Source organism: Grampus griseus, assembly GCF_964374135.1.
Source record: "Grampus griseus genome assembly, chromosome: 11".
Classification (NCBI taxonomy): domain Eukaryota; kingdom Metazoa; phylum Chordata; class Mammalia; order Artiodactyla; family Delphinidae; genus Grampus; species Grampus griseus.
This window is the reverse complement of record NC_139005.1, coordinates 82,414,023-82,438,303: the sequence shown is the minus strand read 5'-3', so window position 1 is coordinate 82,438,303 and position 24,281 is coordinate 82,414,023. Positions and strand designations below refer to the sequence as shown.

General features: G+C 38.6%; 1 protein-coding gene across 1 annotated transcript in view; it reads right to left on the bottom strand.

Moving 5' to 3' along the window:
- Positions 1-24,281, bottom strand: part of ANO4 (anoctamin 4) — a gene marked incomplete at both ends in the record, with an annotated part of 446,527 nt that overhangs the window by 69,673 nt on the left and 352,573 nt on the right. The window contains 2 exons of the mRNA XM_082666182.1: positions 6,000-6,082; positions 24,195-24,255. Of these exons, the coding sequence (XP_082522308.1) occupies positions 6,000-6,082; positions 24,195-24,255 (144 nt within the window). The remainder of the gene's footprint in view (positions 1-5,999; positions 6,083-24,194; positions 24,256-24,281) is intronic.

Sequence of the window (24,281 nt, the reverse complement as noted above, 5' to 3'; positions counted from 1 at the left end):
CAGACAATAAGAAAAAAATCATTTTACCCCACAGGAAAACTGAGTCAACAAATGCCACGGTCAATGACATGGGCTTGGAAACCGGCCACTTAAAGAAAATCTGCAGAATGGTGATCTAGACTTTTTATCATCAAGGCTATGTAATTTAGACTAATAGTTAAGTGTCTCTATTATCTTTTTAAACTATACTTGAAGAAAGAAACTGAGAATGAGAAAAGGGACAAACTTGTCCTGTCCCTAGTGGTTTGAAACAACTAATAAGCTTTTACTTTTATTACCGGGGAGTGATGTGGACACCAGGACAAAGAAAGCTTCTGAACAGCAAAATGTTCAGAATTCGCTTTGTGAGTTATAATATAATTCTTAGTTTTCTACAATTTTTAAATTTTTTGATTTAGGCAGTTAAAAACATGGTGCATCTATTTTTTAATAAGCTCTTATAGATGTCATTCACCCTTAACCATAGGTTTGAAACGTATTCTTTTTGTTGTTGTTGTTGTTGAGGATTTTTGCATCTATATTCATCAGTGATACCGGTCTGTAATTTTCTTTCTTTGTAGTACCTTTGGTTTTGGTATCAGGGTGATGGTGGCCTCATAGAATGAGTTTGGGAGTGTTCCTTCCTCAATTTTTTGGAAGAGTTGAAGAAGGATGGGTGTTAGCTCTTCTCTAAATGAATTCACCTGTGAAGCCATCTGGTCCTGGACTTTTGTTTGTTGGAAGATTTTTAATCAGTTTCAATTTCATTACTTGTGATTGGTCTGTTCATATTTTCTATTTCTTCCTGGTTCAGTCTTGGAAGCTTATACCTTTCTAAGAATTTGTCTATTTCTTCCAGGTTGTCCACTTTATTGACATAGAGTTGCCTGTAGTAGTCTCTTAGGATGCTTTGTATTTCTGTGGTGTCTGTTGTAACTTCTCCTTTTTCATTTCTAATTTTATTGATTTGAGTCCTCTCCCTCTTTTTCTTGATGAGTCTAGCTAATGGTTTATCAATTTGGTTTATCTTCTCAAAGAACCAGCTTTTAGTTTTATTGATCCTTGCTATTGTTTTCTTCGTTTCTATTACATTTATTTCTGCTCTGGTCTTTATGATTTCTTTCCTTCTGCTAACTTTGGGTTTTGTTTGTTCTTCTTTCTCTAGTTCCTTTAGGTGTAAGGTTAGATTGTTTGAGATTTTTCTTGTTTCTTGAGGTAGGCTTGTATTGCTATAAACTTCCCTCTTAGAACTGCTTTTGCTACATCCCATAGGTTTTGGATCATTGTGTTTTTGTTGTAATTTGTCTCTAGGTATTTTTTGATTTCATCTTTGATTCTTTAGTGATCTCTTGGTTATTTAGCAATGTATTGTTTAGCCTCCATGTGTTTGTGTTTTTTACGTTTTTTTTTTTTCCCCTGTAGCTGATTTCAATTCTCATAGCATTGTGGTCAAAAAAGATGCTTGATATGATTTCAATTTTCTTAAATTTACTGAGGCTTCATTTGTGACCCAAGATGTGATCTATCCTGGAGAATGTTACATGTGCACTTGAGAAGAAAGTGTAATCTGCTGTTTTTGGATGGAATGTCCTATAAATATCAATTAAATCTACCTGGTCTATTGTGTCATTTAAAGCTTGTGTTTCCTTATTTTCTGTTTGGATGATCTGTCCACTGGTGTAAGGGAGGTGTTAAAGTCCCCCTATTATTGTGTTACTGTCAATTTCCTCTTTTAGAGCTGTTAGCAGTTGCCTTATGTATTGAGGTGCTCCTATGTTGCGTGCATATACATTTATAATTGTTATATCTTCTTCTTGGATTGATCCCTTGATCATCATGTAGTGTTCTTCTTTGTCTTTTGTAATAGTCTTTATTTTAAAGTCTATTTTGTCTGATATGAGAATTGCTACTCCAGCTTTCTTTTGATTTTTGTTTGCATGGAATATCTTTTTCCATCACCTCACTTTCAGTCTGTATGTGTCCCTAGGTCTGAAGAGTGGGTCTCCTGTAGACAGCATATATATGGGCCCTGTTTTTGTATCCATTCAGCAAGCCTGTGTCTTTGGTGGGAGCACTTAATCCATTCACGTTTAAGGTAATTATCTATATGTCTGTCCCTATTACCATTTTCTTAATTGTTATGGGTTTGTTTTTGTAGGTCCTTTTCTTCTCTTGTGTTTCCCACTTAGAGAAGTTCCTTTAGCATTTGTTGTAGAGCTGGTTTGGTGGTGCTGAATCTCATAGCTTTTGCTTGTCTGTAAAGCTTTTGATTTCTCTGTTGAATCTGAATGAGATCCTTGCTGGGTAGAGTAATCTTGGTTGTAGGTTCTTCCCTTTCATCACTTTAAATATATCATGCCACTCCCTTCTGGCTTGTAGAGTTTCTGCTGAGAAATCAGCTGTTAACCTTATGGGAGTTCCCTTGTATGTTATTTGTCGTTTTTCCCTTGTTGCTTTCAATAATTTTTCTTTGTCTTTAATTTTTGTCAATTTGATTACTATGTGTCTCTGCATGTTTCTCTTTGGGTTTATCCTGCCTGGGACTCTGTGCACTTCCCGGACTTGGGTGGCTATTTCCTTTCCCATGTTAGGGAATTTTCGACTATAATCTTTTCAAACATTTTCTTGGGTCCTTTCTCTCTCTCTTCTCCTTCTGGGACCCCTATAATGCCAATGTTGTTGCATTTAATGTTGTCCCAGAGGTCTCTTAGGCTGTCTTCATTTCTTTTCATTCTTTTTTCCTTATTCTGTTCTGTGGCAGTGAATTCCACCATTCTGTCTTCCAGGTCACTCTTCTGTTCTTCTGCCTCAGTTATTCTGCTATTGATTCCTTCTCGTGTATTTTTCATTTCAGTTATTGTATTGTTCATCTCTGTTTCTTCTTTAATTCTTCTAGGTCTTTGTTAAACATTTCTTGCATCTTCTCAATCTTTGCTTCCATTCTTTTTCTGAGGTCCTGGATCATCTTCACTGTCATTAACTGAATTCTTTTTCTGGAAGGTTTCCTATCTCCACTTCATTTAGTTGTTTTTCTGGGTTTTATCTTGTTCCTTCATCTGATACATAGCCCTCTGCCTTTTCATCTTGTCTACCTTTCTGTGAATGTGGTTTTTGTTCCACAGGCTGAAGGACTGTAGTTCTTCTTGCTTCTGCTGTCTGCCCTCTGGTGGATGAGGGTATCTAAGAGGCTTGTGCAAGTTTTTTCATGGGAGGGACTTGAAATGTATTCTTAATTAGTATTGAAAACAAGGTAAATACCTTTCAAATCCAGATAAAATCAAGGTTCCTCTAATTCTAAATCAAGCTGAGATTTCATTTCATTGAGTTGAGTCCCATCCAGTGTGAAAAGTTTCTGACTAAAAAGCAATTATGGGATTAGGAAAAGATAATCAGCACAACGGTATTTTGAAGTCATTCTGATTAATTAAGAACTTGTTCTACATGAGTGTCTTGGAAGAGGAGGGAAAATAAGCACAAACTCTGGTACAGTGGAGACTGAGTTAGTCCAGGCAGAAACACTCAAGACTTAGATGAAGGTACTGACAGAAAGCAAAGAAGGAGCTGACAGAAGAGAGATTATGGAGGATGGGCACAGTCTGGTAGTGGCCTCCCTGTGTAGGAGGAAGGGCAGCCCGTCTCCTGCTGCAGGATAAGCCCAATGCTGACTTTACACAGTGGCAGGTAATGGGGAAGGTCAGGGGGAGATACAGTTGTAAACAGCCTCTGCCTCCTTTATTTTAGGTAGTTACACTTCAGGATATAAACAGATCTAGAATATTCTGCTTCTTTGGGAAACTCAATTCATTAGGCTATAAGTGTCATCAAGGGTCACTGAGTTAATCATCCAGAAAATGAGGCCAGTCATGGAGCCAGACCTGTCATCCTGGGTATTACAGGCTGAATTGTGTCCCCACCCCACCCCCCGATTCATAAGTTGAAGTCCTAACCCTCAGTATCTCAAAATGTGTCTATATTTGGAGACAGGGTCTCTACAGATGTAATTAAGTTAAAATGAGGTCATTAGAGTGGACCTTAATCCAACATGACTAGTTTCCTTATAGGAAGAGGAAATTTAGGCAGAGACATGCACAGAGAGAAGACAATGTGAAGATACAGGGAGCAAGGAGAGAGACTGGGAACAGACCCTTCCCTCACGGCCCTCAGAAGAAACCAGCCCTGCCAATACCTTGATCTCAGACTAGCCTCCAAACTGTGAGACAGTCAACTTCTTTTGCTTAAGCCACCCAGTCAGTGGCGCTTTGTTACGGCGGCCCTAGCAAAGTAACATCCTGGGTTACCCCTGAAGAAGGCATGCAGCATGTCTGGGCTCTTCTGTACAGCAAGCTGAGAACCACAGGCTAGAAGTAAGAGGCATTTCTACAATGAATCCCAAACAGAAATAGAATTGCACGTGGCCCCTGACGTGAGTTCCTGTACACAGGTGTGCTGAGTGAAGGCAGGGTTCAGCACTCCACGCTTTTTAACAGGGCTGGGAGTTCAGAAGGTCTAGACTTCTGAAGGGACATGTTTACCCTAAGGGTACTCACAGTGTGGGCCTACCACAAGGGCCAACAGTGACTTTAGACTGGTTTAGTCAAAATTATTTAATGCCCTACTTTATAGCTGAAAGGGGAAAATTTAGAAACATTTTTCTTTATAAATGAAAACGAAGATGAAGTAATTTGTCTTAGATGACACAGCTGCTTAGTGGTGACTCGGCTTCCCAGGAAAGAGCATTTTCCATCCCACTCGAAAGCCACTCCCATAAACACGTGTAACAAAAACCAGAACAGCTCCACGCAGGAGGAAGTCTTGAATGCAGCCTGGCTGTGGCTGGTAGCCCCCAGAAGTCACCTGGGCAGTCTCTTCCAACTCAGAAAACCATTTTCTAGAGAATGCATGCTTATAAAAGCATGAGAGAGGCCTCATCACAAGAACAGGGATTGCTGAGAATCCCAGTATCATTTCTAGATTTAAAAACTACCCAAATGTGTTCATGGGTGTGAGGAGAAAAGGCAGCCATCCACGAGGCATGATTTGAAGGAAAAAACACTCCCCTCAAAATTATCTCCCCCACCAAGCCTATCCCAGGGCTAAAATTCTCAGTTATGTTTACAGAAGATTCCTTTTAATTTATAAAAATATATATCTGTGTCTCTGGGAAGGAAAACACCCATTGATACCCATTATCATATCATATATGACTAGTGTATTTGATTTACTGGCCCAGCAAGGCTCTGAGGAAATGGTACTCAGGAGAGGTAGGAGATAATAGATGAGAGGAAGGGAAGGGGAGTTCAGGCCGGGCACATGGTGACCAAACCCACCCATGGGTCCTCGAGACTTCTGACAGGAATGGGGCAAGGAGAGAGAGGATAAAGACCAGACACGGGTTAGGAAAGGGCATGGTGTATTGGCCTAGAAGGGGATAAAGGGAGAGTGACATGCTGAGAAAGTGAAGTCTGTGGGACTGAATTTACCTCTCCTGGACGGTTTTATCTAGAGCTGGTCCTGCTTTTAGCCACATCCACCAAAGAGGCTGTTTGAGGAGTGGTTTCCCCTCAGTATTTATCACTTAGGGGAACACTACTGAGCCTGTGCACATCTGGTCACTGTCCAGGGTCCTGTAGAGTTCACAGAACCATTTCCTTGGAGTACTTAGGAGGTCTGCTTCCATGTGCCTACAATTGTGAAGCTAATATTCTCCTTCTGATAAAGTAAAGAGAATGGATAATATTTAAGGAAACTAAACAAATCTTACTACCAATTCTTCTGATGCCTCTACCTACAAGTGAAATGCTTTACTTAGTCATGGAATTTTACTCCACTAAGAAATCAAAACGTTGTGTGCTTTTTTTTTTAATTCCTCTTGAAATTTCCTATAAAGACAGGTATAAAAAATGTTTTATGAATCAACCTGACTTCCATCACAGGCCAGAGAGCGATGACTCAAGAGGGACTGTGTATTTCTTGGTTATCGGCTTTTTTTAAAAAAGAAAATTGAGGTAAATGATACAAACCTCCTCTTCTTCCCAGTCTATCAAATCCCAGTCATAAGCAATTACTGCTCTCCGTCTTTTCCAAAACTCCAGGAAAACTGTCGCTGGAACAAGCAGAGAAAGGCAGACATTTTCAAATAAAACAATGCCTTTAACTGTGCCAATGGATAATGAAGCCATTGTAAAGAATGACAGTTTGTGTAAGCATTCTTGAATATCAGAATTTCTAGATAAACTTTATTTAACAAGGATCATTTTCTGAGAATTACTAAGTCTGTGTCAAACACAATGAAAACTTAGAGATTTAAATTAAGCTGATTTGCAAGTCACAGCAGAGCAGACTTACTAGAATGACGAAGCTCCTGAGATGTAAGAATACAGAAAACTAGGTTACCAACATCATTTGAAAAGTGAGGGGCAGAAAAGGAAAAGCAAAGCCTAGCAGTTCACATGTATTTGATTGCCAGTGATCCCTTGTCCCCCAAATTCCCCTCAGGATAAATATCTGTGTAGACTGTATCTTCCTATTTTACTGAAGGAAGCTGTTTTGTTGGAGGAAGCTGTCCTGTTGCTTCTCTTTTCTCCAAACCATCTCTTTATTGTCACATTGAAGGCAAAAGTGTGTAAATTCTGTTAAGAACCTTTCCCAACCTGCTGGACTCCCTACCCAGGTAAAGCTGGGAGTGATCCTCATTTAGCCAAAGTAACTTTCTACTCAGTTTAATTTAAAAATATCAACACAAGTGAATTGTTGAGCATTATAAAATGATAGAGAGATCAAAAAATAATCTAGACACATTCCTGCTGCCTTGGAAGTCACAAGCCCAATGAGGGAACACATACACTCAGCTACTCACTCAGAGGATGACTGCAACTAAGGATATCACAGAGATATCCTAGGAGAGGTAATTGTTAACCATCTCTATTGGGCCTTGCTGTGTAGTCAGACTTCAAAAGAGAAAAATATGTCATATATTTGGAATCAGTTTCATGGGGTAAGGTAAACATCCAAATGTCCATTCCAAAGAGAGACAACTACTTCCTTCTTTTCTACTCCCCCTTGCTCTCACACTACCTCCTTATTAGTGGTATTCGGACACAGAAGACATGTTTAAAAATAAGTAACTGGAAAGACAGTATAGGGTAATAGTTAAGAGCTCTCTGGCTTGTGACCTAGAAATTCCTAGATTTGAAATCCAGTTCAGATACAAGCTGTGCTATCACTGACAAACGAATTCACTTTTCTAATTCTCAATTTCCTGCTAAGCAAATGAGGGATGGCAATATAATCCCTATTCGCAATGGCAAAATTCAAAATGCTCTAAAAATTGTATGTTTCTTCCCCTAAGTTTGGCACAAATTCATCTTGTGGCAAGCTGTGACTTCGACTGAGGTGAGGCTACTCAAAGTCTTCATTTATCCCTCTTAGTGAGAGTACACATACGTTGAAAGCAGCCATATTAATGTATTTGAATATGGGGTACTTCCCAGACCTCATGGGGTATTATAGAATATATGATATATGTACCACAGTGCCTCTCTAAAATCTGAAAAATTCAGAGTATAGTCGTTAAGAAAGTCACGCCTAAAATAATCAAGTGCTTAATTCTAGAAGTGGGAAATGGAAACAAACATATGTCTTTGGAGGTTAATAAAAGTGCCAAACTATTTACAACAGCCAAGATATGGAAGCAATCTAAATGTCCATTGACGGAGGAGTAAAGAGATATATATATATATATATATATATATATATATATATATATATATATATATATATACACAATGGAATATTGTATATACATTACAATATATATACATTGTATATATATATACAATGGAATATTAGCCATATAAAAGAATGAAATAATGCCATCTGCAGCAACATGAATGGACCTAGAGGTTGTCATACTGAGTGAAGTAAGTCAGACAGAGAAAAGACAAATATCATGATATCACTTATATATGGAATCTAAAAAAAAATGTACAAATGAACTTATTTACAAAACCAAAACAGAGTCACAGCTGTAGAAAACAAACTTATGGTTACCAGGGGGAAAGGGGGGAGGGATAAATTGGGAGATTGGGATTGACATATACACACTACTATATATAAAACAGATAAGTAATAAGGACCTACTGTATAGCACAGGGAAATTTACTCAATACTATGTAATGACCTATATGGGAAAAGAATCTAAAAAAGAATAGATATATGTATATGTATAACTGATTCACTTTGCTGTACACCTGAAACTAACACAACATTGTAAATCAACTATACTCCAATTAAAAATGAAGAAAGAAAAGTGCCAAAAACTGAGCAGCTATTTTCCACTGGAATCCTTGCCAGGAGTCTTATTGTGTCAGGGGTTCCCAAGACCACCTCCAGTCTTGATGATTCACTAGGAGGACTCATAGGACTCAGCATATAGTGGTACATATGGCTAAGGTTTACTACAGTGAAAGGATATAAAGCAAAATCAGCAGAGGGAAAAGGCACATGGGGTGAAGTCTGGTGGAAACCAGGTGCAAGCTTCCAAGAGTCCTCTCCCAGTGGAGTCACACAGCATGTACTTAATTCCCCAGTAATGAGTTGTGACAACACGTGAAATGTCGTCTAACAGGGAAGTTCATTAGAAACTCAGTGCCCAGGGTTTTTATCAGGGGCTGGTCACACAGACATCCTTTGCCTAGCACATTCCAAAATTCCCAAGCCTCACAAAAAATCAGGTAGGTATTCAGCACAAACCATAATGTTTGAGCAAACCGTTTCAAATGTAAAACAAGTTACTCTTAGCAGTTAGGGTGGTAGAAACTCTCCTGAAATTTAAGTTCCCAGATGCCAGCCACGGGCCAGCCCTGTAAAGCAGGACTCTCTAAGGCAGGCCTGCTGTGTTAACTTCTTTCTGCACATTTGCCCTCTGCCTCACCAAATTATCTTTTCCTTGCATGGGGTCCCTGAAACATCTCCTTGACTAGGTCCTCTGGCCCTTCAAACAAATGCCACTTTATTGATTTTCTCTCTTTGGTCTCCAGAGTCCCTCCTAGCCTTGAAGAGACAAGGCAGCCAAACCTTGAATGTGTGGCTTTTCTCTGTAAGAAGAAAAGCTTTGGATCCCTTGGCCTCAGAAAGGCTTGCTCGGGGGTCATGCTGGGATGGCCTAAGGCCACAGGATACACATCCAGTCTGTCTTATAGGCTGTTGCTGCTCCCAACAAGCCCCATTGACCCATCTGTGGTTCTCGTCTGTAGGAACTGATTTCCAAGACAAGCCAGTGGCTGTAAGAATTATTCCACCAGCTTCCTTCTCCCCAGCATGTGCTGAACCCTGCCTCAAGGAGAAAGAAACTCGAAGCAGTAATTCCCTTCTTCAGCCAATAATCCTCTCCTCTCTTCCATTCTAGAACTTGGGAAGATGAGAAGAAGAAATGAATTGTTTGTGCAGCTGCCATTTTCTTATGTCTTTGTGTGAAAATCCCCATTCATCTGAGGAGGAATATGCTTCTATCTCTATGTATGAACTAGGATGTAATCAAACCAATATAGGTGATCTCTTCTCAAGGCAAAGCTCCAACCCCCCACCCTCATAACTCCATGATTTAAGTCCTTTGTCTAAATACACAGCTCTGGGAGCCCATGTGCTTTGGGTGTGGTAAGTTATATGCTGCCTTATGTCATGAGCTCACACTTTCCTCTTTGTCTCCTTTGAAGCTGGCTTATGCTATACGTATATGTATCCATCTATATATATATCTTTATATTATATCTTTCTTTTATACTGCCCAGTACTATGATTAAGTTTGATTAAAAGTATATTTCTTTTGGAACTTCCCTGGCGGTCCAGTGGTTAAGACTTTGCCTTTCCAATGCAGGGGGTGTGGATTCGATCCCTGGTTGGGGAGCTGAGATCCCACATGCCTCAGGGCCAAAAAACCAAAACATAAAACAGAAGCAACGTTGTGACAAATTCAATAAAGACTTTAAAACTGGTCCACATGAAAATATCTTTAAACAAAATTTTTAAAAAGTATATTTATTTTATATATTGATTCTCAAAAGACTGAACATTCTGACGTGTTTTGTCAACATTTTCTAATATATGCAATTATTTCCACAAGAATTTGGCCCCCAAATTTCCTTTTTCTCAGCTACTTACTGCTAGCATTTTGAACTTCTTAGATTCCAATCTATCTTTCCATGCTGCTAATGATTTTTCTAAACCCCAATCTAACCAGGTCTCCGAGCGGGGGTTCGTCAATAAAGTCACATCATCCATAAAATAAAGCCCTGTTACCAGCCCAGGATACAAGGATCCTAAGGACCCTGCTTGTGCCCAACTCTCCACCCTGTACTTCTACCTGATCTACCCACAAACAAGTTCACCTGAGATGTTAATGCCAATCTCAAACAACAATCCTCTCACAACAGTAGTTGACACATTAGGAAATTCTGAGACTTCTGTCAGTGCAGACAGGGTCAGGATTAGTGTTCAGGTAGGCTAGTGTTCAAATAGCAAGACACTCTTGGCTCCGAATCACACACAGTTGAGAAGTTTGTCACATGCAGCCCATAAGGGACACAAAAGGAAGATATGACATAGAGTGTTCGGCAGGCCACACTCTATTATCATTTTCTTAAATAGAATAATTATGGTTTGTGGCTGACTCCTATGCATTTACTGAAACCATTTATCATCTTTCTAAGCATAGTGCGATTATATCTCCCAGGTTTACTGCAGTTATATGTGGCCATGAGCCAAATTTTGGCCAATGAAAAGTAAGTAGAAGTGATGTGCGTCACTTTTGGGCTGAGGAATTAAGAAGTAGGTGTATCCTCCCTATGCTTCTTATCTCCTTTTGCTTGATGAATGGAGAGAACTCTGAGGATCTAGAAGAGGATGGACCATGAGATGGAAGGAATTTGAGTACTTGGATGACCAGGTAGAAGGCTATCTGACAACCAGGAACACCTGATTGGGTTTTAAGTTTGTGGGTTCTACTGAGCATCAAGGTTTTGCAGTTAGTATATTACGGCAGCTAACTTTACTCATCTTAACTGATATAGGGATTTTTCTGGAAAGTATAGCCATGATTAACATTCTAGTTAGAAAAAAACCCATTGAATAACTATCTTTCATCATCTTCCTAAGGCATTTATAGAGACCTATGCAGGGAAATCTCCTCTTTCAGCTGCATATCTTAACTTCCATGGCAGGGTTGAAATACTGTACCATTTATTTAGTTACTGTATAGTAAGTATTTATTACATCTTAGGTACTAATCTTTATTTTCTAAAAAGCTTGTAAAGTTTGGCATTATTTTCATTATTCTATGGATGAAAAATTTGAGGTACAGAGAACTCACAAGGCTAGTAAAAAACAGAACTGAGATTTGAACTTGATTTGCCTCTTTTTTGGCTTAAAACAGTAGCAATTTAGTTTTTCACAGTTCTGGAGCTTACAAGTCCAAAATCAAGGTGTTAGCAGGGTTGGTTCCTACTGGAAGCTTTGAGGGAGAGTCTGTTCCATGCTTCTCCCCTAGCTTCTTGTGGTTTCCCATAATCCTTGGCATTCCTGGATTTGCAGAGGTACTGCTCCTCTACCTCTGTCTTCACATGGCATTCTCCCCTGTGAGTGTCTGTGTCCCTGTTTTCTCTTCTTATAAGGACACCAGTCACACTGGTAATCCAGTATGGACTCCTCTTAACTTCGTTACATCTTCAAAGACCCTATTTCCAAATAAGGTCACTTTCACAGGTATCAGGAGTTAGAACCTCAACATATCCTTTTTGGGGGGACACAATGCAACCCACAACAGGGATGTTTGGGCTGTTACAAGGACTAGGGGCACAACTGGCATTTAGAGTAGGAGCCAGAGGTGCTAACTACATGACTCCTAGCTAGGAGCCCACACTCTAATCTGAGAGCTTTAACTTCTACTGAAATGGGAAAAGCCAAAAAGAGAGACAAAGGAAGACAAAGAAAGCCTACTCTCCCAACCACAGGAGCTGAAACTAGTTATAAATCAGAAGTGCTGTGCCCCAGGGTTATAGGTTCACTGTGGGAGCCTGACATTAGCTCTGTATCCTTCTCTCGGATCTATACTCTTCTGGGAGGCCTGGAAAAGTCCACACTTATTCCCAAAGCTACTAGGGATACAATGCTGCCAATTTTTGCCCTCTGGTAACATAATAGGTATTGAGAGGCCTAATTTGATTCTTCACTTTAAAAATGTCTGCACTGGTAGTCCAGAGGAAAATTATGTTTAATCCCAGAAAACCATTTTAAAGGCATTTTTCTTATTTTTGAAAAAACAAGGAGCTTAAAGATCCTACGGTCTAACGTCTTTCCTTGAGAAAAGATTATGTTCCATTTGTTTGGAGAAAAAGAAGAATTGAGCTCTGGCCAGGAATAAAATGAGGAGTACCTATGAGTGAGTACTTATGATTTTAATTTCAGAATGATGACCTGCTGTCTGATGACTCAAAGCATTTTCAGAAACCTGGTCAAGATGATTCTCTTACTTCCTAGGAAAGCAGAATGACTTACTTCATACACATCTTCAGTCATTTTTTTCCCAATGCTAATTTTAATTTTTAAAAGTAAAATTAATAATACTAACAGATTTCATCTTTTCAGTCCTTTATAACTTTCTGAGAATGTTCATTTGGAGGAAGAAATGAGGAATTTATTTTAAAGTCTATTTTGTCTGATATGAATATTGCTACTCCAGTTTTTTTTGATTTCCATTTGCATGGAATACCTTTCTCCATCCTCTCACTTTCAGTCTGTATGTGTTCCTAGACCTGAAGTGAGTCCCTCGTAGACAGCATATCTATGGGTCTTGTTTTTTGTATCCATTCAGCCAGTCTATGTCTTTTGGTTGGAGCATTTAATCCATTTACATTTAAGGTAATTATTGATATGTATGTTGCTATTGTTATTTTCTTAATTTTTTTTTATAGGTCTTTTTCTTCCCTTCCTCTTTTGTTCTCTGCTCTTGTGTTTCTTGCCTAGAGAAGTTCCTTTAGTGTTTGTTGTAAACTGGTTTGGTAGTGCTGAATTCTCTTAGCTTTTGCTTGTCTGGAAAGCTTTTGACTTTTCCACTGAATCTGAATGAGAGCCATGCTGGGTAGAGCAGAGGAGTTTAAATGATGTGCTTTTCAAGAACCTAGAAATAAAGGAATAAGTCACATCCTGAGAGCTTAACTTGTAAAATCTTCACACAATGAGTGAGCTTAGTTAGAAGTCACAAACTCAAATGCTAAATGGGTCAGATCAGTACAAAACCTGGAAGAAGCCATCAATAGGGAGTGGTGGGGTTTGGGACAAATTGGGAAGTGTATGCACCATGTAAAGTGGTAGGTTTTTCTCAGTTCTCATTGATTCTGCTGTGGCAAGTTCTTCAAATTTTTCAAAAGGAACTATGAAAATGTATTTTCACATGGACTATCTCAATTTTAAAATGTTAAGAGTTTATTCATATATTTTAAAAATTGGTGAAAACCAAACAGAATATTTTTATGGGTTGCTAATTTGCAACATTTGAGGTAGGCCATTGGAAGTAATAATGCAAATGAATATAAATGAGTGACTAGAGAGTTTGTGAAACACTCTAAAATGCCAAGATGAGGGTAATCTCAGGATCCAGGAAGGACAGGAATGTGACTCCATTTTAAGAAGCTGAAACTATTACTGGCATTGGGACCTCTTCTGGAGAAAGTCAGTGTGTCCAGATAGGGGAAAAACAAGGGTAGCTGAGGAAAAACAAGGGCCTAAGAACAAAAATTTGGTAGTTTCATCTAATGTAGATATTAGAAAGGTATCCTGACATGGGATAAGAATGATTAATCAAGCAGAAAAAAAATAGTTCTTGCTCCCCTCTTTTGTTCATTTAACAATTATTAATTGCATTCTTTTAATGTTCTAGGGATTTTGCTAGCTGTACTGATTCCCATGCTCAAACAACATATGGTGATTAATTTGGTTTCCCAAGTTTCCTGACAGAGGAATAATGTGATGGTCATTATAAAATAATATTCACTACCATATACCTGTATTTTCACATACTAGCTTATGCACTGGTGTTTGCAGAGTTTAGAAGAGTCTGTATCCCCAGGTCAGATTAGCTCTGGGTATTCCAACAGTGTTTCTGAACTGGTATTGCCTAGGAGACACCATGGATCATGGCAGTTTCTCCAGGGAACCACAATTCTCTGAGTCCTTGTCTGAGCATATGCTTCCCTTCTATAAGAAGCCATTAAACTGCAGCAGGCTGAGGACTTTCGCTTCCACTCATGAGGATTAACTACTACAATATAAGAAATAGCTGTTATCAGCACTGGACAAGAGACAGTGCAAACCTGTGACACCGAGAGGAAAGAAATAAATGAGGTGGGCCCTAGGAGCATACCAACTCATTGCTTCTAGGCAGTTCCCAGGATACAGTTCAGGCAGGGAGAAGAAAAACAGGGCCTAGTGGTCTTACTGAGCTGGGGAGACAGAGATTGAGTAGGGAGGGTGAGTTGGCAATTATCTATGGGGCAGAATACCAGGAAGGAAGGAGCTATACTAAAAGAAAGCTGCAATATCAGCAACAAGGTCCCCTCTACTCTTGACATGCATAGGGTGAAACTACATGAGGCTGCTTGGTAGCTAAACAATCCTCAGAGTTCACAGAGGGCCAGAAGTAGTTCACAATCCCACTAGTCAGAATGCAGAGTACTATAATACATAGGTATTATAAGAGGCCTAATACAGGTGATGCCTTAGTTGTGGACTATTGTAAGTCTCTGGACTTACAATAAACAAGCTAAACACAAGTTTCAAAAGGATCAAACAGGGCTGCAAGTTAGTTAACTGCATGCCTGAACAAAGTCCAGCACTAAAGAAACACAACAAAACCCCAAAACTCAACACTTTCCAGCACTGAATAAAAAATTACCAGGAATGCAAATTAGCAGGAAAATAAAACCTATAACTAAGAGAAAATTCAATCAATCTCAGACTGACAGCCTAGAAATGATAGAGCAAGGATGACAAAACAACTACAGTTGGCCCTTGAACAATGTGGGGGTTAGGGGTGCCAACCCCCATGCAGTTGAAAAATTCACATATAACTTTATAGTAGGCCTTCCGTATCAGCAGTTCCACATCTGTGGATTCAACCAATTGCTGATCATATAGTACTGCAGTACATATTTATTGAAAAAAAATCTGCATATAAGTGGACCTGTGCAGTTCAAATCTGTGCTGTTCAAGAATCAACTGTATTATAAATATGCTTCATATGTCAAGAAGGTAGATAAAAACCTGAACACAATGGGGAAAGTGATAAAATATACAAAAAGATCCAATTGATTAAAATCTGAGATGAAAAATACAAGACAGGAAAAGAAAAATACACTGGATAGGATTAACAGAAGATTAGCTTTTTCAGAAGAAAAGATCAGTGAACCTGAAGACAAATCAACAGAAACAATATAAAAAGGAGCCTGGAGAACACAAAGACTAAAAAGAATGAAAAAGGGTAACCAAAGTATAAGTAACCTGTAGGACAATATTCAGCGGTCTAACATACATGTAATTGGAGTACTAGACAATATGATTCTGGAAAATTTTCTAAGAACATGCAAGACCTGTACATTGGAAATTACATAACATTGCTTAAAGAAATTAAATAAATGAAAAGCTAAATGACATTCATGGGTAGAAATATTTGATAGTAAGTCTTCAGTATTCCCAAACTGATTTATTGATTCAACTAAATCACAATCAAATATCAGCATTTTTGGAGGGTAAAAATTGACAAGTTAATTCTAAAATTTATATGGAAATGCAAAGGACCTAAAGCAGACCAAACAATTTTTTAAAAGAGGAAGATTTCAAAGCTTACTATTATGCTATAATAATCAACACAGTGTTATTACATAAAAGTACACATATAGATCAAACAGAAAAAAATTTCACATATAGACCTATACATGGCCAACTGATTTTCAACCAAAATATGCCAAGAAAATTCAAGGAAGAAAAGGATAATCTTTCAGCAAGTAGTACTGGAACAACTGGATATCCATATATGCAAAAAAAATGGATCTGACCCTTACCTTACACTATATACAAAAATCAACTTGAAATAACTCATGGACCTAAATATATGTTCTAAAACTACAAGCTCTCTAGAAAAAAATCTTAGGGACCTTGAGTTTGGCAAAGATTTCTTAAAAAAACAAAAATCACAAAATAAAAGAAAAAATTAAATTGGAATATATCAAAAGTAAAAACTCTTGCCTTTTATTTTATTTATTTTTCATTTTAAACTTTTTATTTATTTATTTATTTGTTTATTTATTTATTTATTGGCCATGGCACAAGGCATGTGGGATCTTAGTTCCCCAACTAGGGATCAAACCTGTGCCCCCTGCAGTTGGAAGCATGAGGTCCTAACCACGGGACTGCCAGTGAATTCCAAGCACTTGCTTTTTATTTTTATTCTTATTTTTTATTTTATTTTTTTAACACCTTTATTGGAGTATAATTGCTTTACGATGGTGTGTTAGTTTCTGCTTTATAACAAAGTGAATCAGTTATACATATACATATGTTCCCATATCTTTTTCCTCTTGCGTCTCCCTCCCTCCCACCCTCCCTACCCCACCCCTCTAGGTGGTCACAAAGCACCGAGCTGATCTCCCTGCAAGCGCTTGCTTTTTAAAAGATACCATTAAGAACATAAAAATGAAAGCCACGAACTGGGAAAAATATTTGCAAACATAGTATGCTAAAGGACTTCTCGGATTATATAAATAACTCTTTTAACTTAAAAATAAGAAGACAAACAACCCAATAACAAATGGGCATTTGAACAAACACTTCACTAAAGATGTGCAGATTGCAAACAAGCTCACGGAAAGATGTTCAACATCACTAGTCATCAGGGAAATGCAAATTAAAACCACAATGGGATAACACTATGTACCCACTAGGATGACTAAAATTATAAAGACTAATAATTTCAGGTGTTTGTGAGGATGTGGAACACCTGGAGCTCTCATATAATGCTACTGGGAATGCACAACGGCACAGCTACTTCAGAAAACAATTTTTTATAAAGTTAGACATTCCCTTATTCTATGATCCAGCAATGCCACTCCTAATTATTTTCCCAGGAGAAATAAATACAAAGACTTTTATGCAAATGTGCAAAAAATTTTTATAATAGCCGTTAAGTCTCAGCTGTATTCATAATAGCTAAAAACTGGATTGAATCCAAATGTTTATCAACATTTGGGTAAACAAATGGATAAAATGAATAAACAAATTTTGGTATATTTCAGGCAATGGAATACTATAAAGAACAAACTACCAACATATGCAACAATATAAATGAATCTCAACAGCTTTAATCTTAGTGGAAGAAGCCAGAAACAAAATGCTAAATACTGAAAGACTCTATTTGTATGCAATTCTAGAACAGAGTAAACTATAGTGATAGAAAGCACGTTTGAGGTTGCCAAGGGGCTGATTTCAGAGGCTTGAAGAAACTTTCTGGAAAATGAAAATGTTCTGTGTCATCATTACAGTGACGGTTACATGACTATATATGTTTGACATAACGTCAAAATGTACACTTAAAATCACTGGATTTTATTTTATGTGAATTATACCTAACTAAAACTGATAAAAATGTCCTATCATCCTATCACCCAGAGGACACCACCATTAATATAATATAAAATACCTTTGTTTAGCTCACAGGAAACATTTTGACCAGGCCCAACTGTGAATGGCTGCAAGTAAGAAGAAATTAACACATCCCCTTCCAGAGTCTGTCCAGAACTAGGAAATATCTACAATGACTTATAGCCTTTTTTATTCTTCCTCCTCACCTCCCCCATCTTTGTTCTACAAAAGAAACTAGCATCGAAATCCAGGCAAGATAGTTCTTTGGGACACCAGTCCACCATCTTCTCAGTCTTCTGGCTTTTTGAATAAAGTCACTATTCTTTGCCCCAGTATATCATCTCTCGATTTATTGGCCTGTCATGCAGTGAGCAGTAGGACTTTGGACTCGGTGACGCTTCTATACCTGAAATCACACTTTATTTGTATGCTTTGTATCCTATATTAAAAAAAGTTAAATATAGCTTTGTGTTACATTATTATATGCTTGGAAAGATGATTTTTAATGGCTACTTATAATTTCCTTAACCATTCTATTGTTGGATATTTAGGTTATTTCCAATTTTTGTCTGTCACAAACAACTAAAGCAAGGAAAATATATTTATGTATATGTTTATGTTTATATATGTTTATAATGTATTTGTTTTTTAAAAAATTTATTTATCTTTACTTATTTGTGACTGCGTTGGGTCTTTGTTGCTGTGCATGGGCTTTCTCTAGTTGCAGTGAGCGGAGCCTACTCTTCGTTGCAGTACGTGGGCGTCTCATTGTGGTGGCTTCTCTTGTTGCACAGCATGGGCTCTAGGCATGTGGGCTTCAGTAGTTGTGGCACGTGGGCTCAGTAGTTGTGGCTCGTAGGCTCTAGAGCACAGGCTCAGTAGTTGTGGTGCACAGGCTTAGTTGCTCCGTGGCATGTGGGATCTTCCCTGACCAGGGCTCGAACCCATGTCCCCTGCATTGGCAGGCGGATTCTTAACCACTGAGCCACCAGGGAAGCCCAATATATATTTTTTTATTCTGTAATTAAGATCTTCCCTGACACACAATTCTGCATGATGTTTTAACTGAGCACTGGAACAGCCTTCTTAGTGGCTACCTGCTACCTATTGGTCCCCACTTTCACCCCTCCCCACACTGTTGCCACAGTTGCTTCCCAAACACAACTGATGATGTCACTCCCCAGTTTACAACTTCAGCTGGCTTTCTGCTGCCTACAGGGTGAAGCCATGGTTCTCTGTTGTGGTACAGATGTTGTGTGATAAACAGAACTCAGGCTTCAACATATACTCTTTTATGGCTGAATTGTGTCCCCCCTGCAAAAAAATATGTTGGTGTCCTAAGCTCCAACCTCAGAATGTCACCTTATTTGGAAATAAAATAACTGCAGATTAACTAGTTGAGTTCATACTGGAGTAAGGTGGGCCCTTAATCTAATATGATTCATGTACTTATATAAGAAGACCACCATGTGAAGACAACAGAGACACGAGGAGAATGCAGGTGAAGATGGGGGGCAGAGATTGGAGCCATGTTCTCTCCAAGCCAAGGAATGCCAAGGTTTGCTGGCCAGCACAAGAATCTAAGAGAGACACATGGGACAGATTCCCACACAGGGTCTCCCAAAGGAACCAACACTGTTGACACCTTGATTTCGGACATCTAGTCTCCAGAACTGTGAAAGGATAACTTTCTGGGGTTTTAAGCCACCCAGTTTGTGGTATATTGTTCCAGCACCCCCTAGGAAACCAGGACACATTCTATGTCCCTAGCACATGTAATGTCTAAGCATTCCTTTTCAGAGTTTTGCTCACACTGTTCTCAGCTCAGAATGTTATTCATACCTCCCCCAACTCCATTTATTTGCCTGGCAAATTTAAGACTTGGTTCCAATATCTATTCTTGGGTAAAAGCTTTTCTGCTTTTCCTTTTTGCCTCAGGAAGTTGGCTGCATGGACCCTCACTGTATCTTTATAAATTGGACTTAACACCTAGCATTATAATTACCAACTTCTGAAAGCAGAGATCACACCTTACTCATTTTTTAGGTATGCCCAGTGCCAAGGGACAGTGAATATGCACTGTCTGCTGAGTAATGAAATCTTATAACATCCTATAGGAGGTGAATGCCACAGTGGACATACTTCAGAATGACTCCGGAGTTTGGCAGACGAAATCTGGTTTAAAATCCAGACTCCATACTTACCAGCTGCTGGGTAATCTTAGGTAAGTTGCATAACCTCTCTGAGCCTGAATATCCTCATCTATAAGATGGAGATAGGAATTTCTTCCTGGTGGGTTATGAGAAATTGATGAGGTATCATATGTGACTGCACCTACACACCTAGTAGGCATTTAGTAAATGTATACATTTTCATTTTCTGAATATACAATCACCGTTTTTCATTGGATATATAGATAAGATTATGAAAATTAGTGTAAATATCTAAAAACAAAAGGCAAATTATTATAAAATTTATTTTCAAAAAATGAGACATACTTCGTTCTTAAATTACTGATGGGACCATATGCAGAATCTTTGAATTTGCATTTAAACAACCACAATCTTGTGATTTTGATTGGAAAGCTCTGAGGACCTCGATTTGTTTGTTTACTGGGGATAATTTAATTTTTGGCAACACTTGAAAGAGGAAAAAAAAAGAAAAAAAGAAAACAGAAACAAAGAACAGCGAGATAATATGCTTCCTGGCAAGTCTCTGCCAGTATCAAACTCCCTAATGACTCATTTTTTTTCCCCTAGGGAGAGAGCTAATTTAGACCATAATTGTCTGTCCCTTGAATCTTTCTGAACCAAAATGATCATTGACGAAAGAGCCACTCTGATTCAAGCCCTAGGCTCACAGAATAGTCCCTAGGAGGCCCTGCATCACACGAGTGTGAACAGGAACAAAGGTGGTGGAGTTCTGTCAAGATTTCTAACCCCACACAAAGGCCCTTCCAGCAACTACAGACTGTTTCCAAATGGAGCCTTATTGTTTCTCTGGTGAACATACAAAGCAAAAGGCAACAAAACAGACACACCAACCCCATCCCTTCTGAGGACTTGTAAACCCCTTAGATCTGTTCTCATCATCTCCATACCTAGCAATTTCCCGAAAATAAAGTGCATTTGTTTTCCTAAATGTTGTAACTTGTCAGCTGTAAAGGATGATCCCGAGACCATTAAACCGAGCTCCGTTAGAACTGATACATGTTTATACTGGGCTCGGGACAAGTGTAACAGTCTTTTATTTTAAAGTTCAGATCCGTGAAACAGAAGCAAACAGGATTACAGACAGCACATGGTCCTAGCAGTGGAGTGGAGGAGCTAAAAGCTTGTCTAGTTTAACTCTTGGCTTTACCACTTTTTTCTAGCTACTGCCTCCATTTTCTCATCTATCACATGGGAATAGTAATATTCCCTTCCTCAAAGGTTGCTATACAGATTAACTGAGATGATACTGAACAATGCTTAATATAGTAAGCCCTCAATAAGTGTATGCTATTATTCTAATTATCACTGTTATTGGCTATTCTAGATTTCTGCAAAAGGCAAAGCCCTATCTACAAAGAAACACCTGGGGTAAATGATTCTTTTTCTCAAACTGGGAACAATACAAGATTTAAGTAATAAGTTGTCTACGAAGACAAAGCAATTCTGAAAATGAATTATTCCAGGCTTGCGTTGCCTGGAATGGCCCTAAAATGTTCCCTTTGTTCAAAGGTTATTACAAAACATCTATCAGCTTCTTACTGAGTGCCCTCCGAGGAACAAGGACTGTCAGATCTCCAGTCTACCTACTTGCAACCTCCATGCTCCAGGCAATCACTACCAGTCCACTGAGGTTGGCAGAGATAAAATAATAAAGTCTGTCTGTTATCCCCAGTATAAGACATTTCAACTTGCAAGAAAGGGATGCCATCCACTTTACAATGGTGGTACTGGGTGAGGGGTGGAGATGACAACCTCTACCTTATAGACTATTATCATTCTACCAGAATTTTACTTCTGGGTAACTGTGGGAGAAGAAAATATTATTTCAGCCAAAGTATATGTAAAATTGGTGGAACACTGAAATGGATAAGGGAGTTTTGTGTGTTAATTCTTCTGAATACCACTCTCTCTACAGAAGTATTAACCTATTACACAGTAGACCAGTAGCCCAAAACAGAGCTTCCCAATATGTATGCCAGGAATGGATTATAGGTCTGCCAGAGGTGATAATCCCATCAGTTTTGGGGGAGGCTAAGGTTCTTAGGGCAGTATTATCCCTGGCCATGAGCAGGTTCCTTCATGGACATCAGCATGCTGTGCAAATATTATCATTTCCTATGTGTCATGACTTGAAAAAGTTTGGGAACCACTGATTTAGGAAATGAATACATTTTCCAGAGTCTCCTCATTTGTGATCATGGCAAAGTTGAAGTACTGGATGTCTTATTATATTTCATGATCATGGTTACCAATACTAATATGTTCTAGAAAAGCCAGATACACATTCTTGACCTGAGAGGTCATTCCTGTAACCAAAACTCTATTATGGTTACCTTCCTTTGTTTGCAAGAGATGCAGTAAGGGGTAGCATAAATAGTGAGGGCTTTCCCAAGGTCCACCAAGGGAGGCAGAAATCCCGTGGGAATTAAAAGACTGGACCTATTCAGACAGGATATGGAAGCCAGCAGCTTGAGAGACTACAGCCACAAGACACCCTGGGTCTTCACCCTGATACTCCACTAATAACATGACTTGGCCACATTCTTTCTTTGCTTCTCTTGGGGGATTGTCTTGCATTTTCTCTCAGATGGCTACCAGTTGGCTTCTGTACCCTCTATTCTAATTTTTTCTACTAGTTCTTTGCTTCTGCTTATTTCTAGGTTCAATTTCTCATAAACTCAACCTGCTCATAATTCCTCCTGGTCCCCAATTCTACCTGCTGGTCAATCTCAATCTCCCTCTCTCCCTTCCTCCCTCCCGTTTCTTCCCTCTCTGCATCTTTCAGTGCCTGTTTCTACTGCTAACTCTCTTGTGTCGCTCCACATTTGCCAATCCACATTCTTAAGAATAAGACTCTGGGTGGCATTGCCAGCTCCTGTTTGGGCAGAACCTTCTCTCATGACACTCACCAACCTATGGTTTGACTATTCTTGGGACAAATGCCCACTGGGTGAAAAGGGGCTGGAGTCATAGGGTTCAAAAATTTTTCTTCAACAGAGCTGCGGTGGGTGGGACAACTTGCTTTTGAAGAGCTCGAGGTAAAGAAGACATAACATACTTAGAACAAACCTCCCAAAGAAAACAAGGTTTTATATTTCTACATGCCAAAGAGACCATTTAAACATATTTATTGTCTTATAAAGAAACTCTTTTGGTAATTTTCTTCTCTTTCTCTTCTTTTTTCCCAATCCATACATTTATCCATCCATCCATCTAATGAATATTAATATCTCTGTCTTAAAAAGAAATGCATAAGGTTTTCCATGACCATAATAGTCCTTGAGGACCATGAATCTATTAGGGGAGAAAAATTGTGTATGCAAATCATTATCAGTGCCCAAAGAATGGCATAAACCAAATGGTATGGAAATTCAAAGGAGGAAGACATCTTCTGGCTGGAGAAGATGCCACTTCAGCTAGGCCCTGAAAGATGGCAAAGATTCTGATATTCATTCCATACATAAGGAACAACATGAACCTAAGCTTGAGTTAGTAGAGTTCTATAACCTCAAAATTCAGATTTTGGCTTTTTAAGTTCTAGAAAAAATGCATAATCATTGTCAAAAAATTCAAACCAAACGGAAAATATGTAGTGTAAAAGGCCTGACTCTCATCACTGTCTACCTACCCTTCCGCGAAAGGTAACCTCCTCTCCAAAGGTAACCGCCATTCATCGTTTATTATGTATTTGTTCTGACTCTTTTCTATACTATTAAATTAGAGCTCTATAATTATTTGACTAGGAAGATATTATTAAACCCATTTTACCAAAAAGTGGGTTAAGTAACTTCTTTGGGCTAAGGAATTCTTTAAGTGAATGTTCCATCATACCTTGTTATTATAGGGCTATTGGCTTGAAGTGATTTAGAAGGACTCAATTCAGTATTGTGAGTAGATCTTGTTTATGAGGAGTCATTTTGACCAGAACTGGAAGAAGCCTAGGGGTGGGTGCTCACATATTAGATGAAAAGATTCTACTCACAACAGAAAGTCCTATATATACTGAGATGGGTATTCAGGTGTCAGCAGACCTTTTGGTATACCATAGGCTTTATTTTTGTCTCCAACAGAAGGTGAATTTTACTCCAATAATGGAATGCTGATGAAACTGTTGAAGGCTTAAGAGAAATAAGACATGTTCTCCTCTACAACATCACTTTTAAAATAAACCAAATGAATTATTTATCGACTTGTGTCTAATACAACAGACAACTGAATTTACTCAAGCTTCTTCCTCTCATATCCAAAATCAGACTTTAAAGGAACATATCATAGAGCAGATGATGGGAACAAGTTATACGAATGTAGAACACTTACCCCAGACTGCCATGAAAACAGCAAAGAAGACAGTGGCTCCATTGTCAAAAAGGTGGGTTACCTGGGAACATTATGAGTCACAGTTAA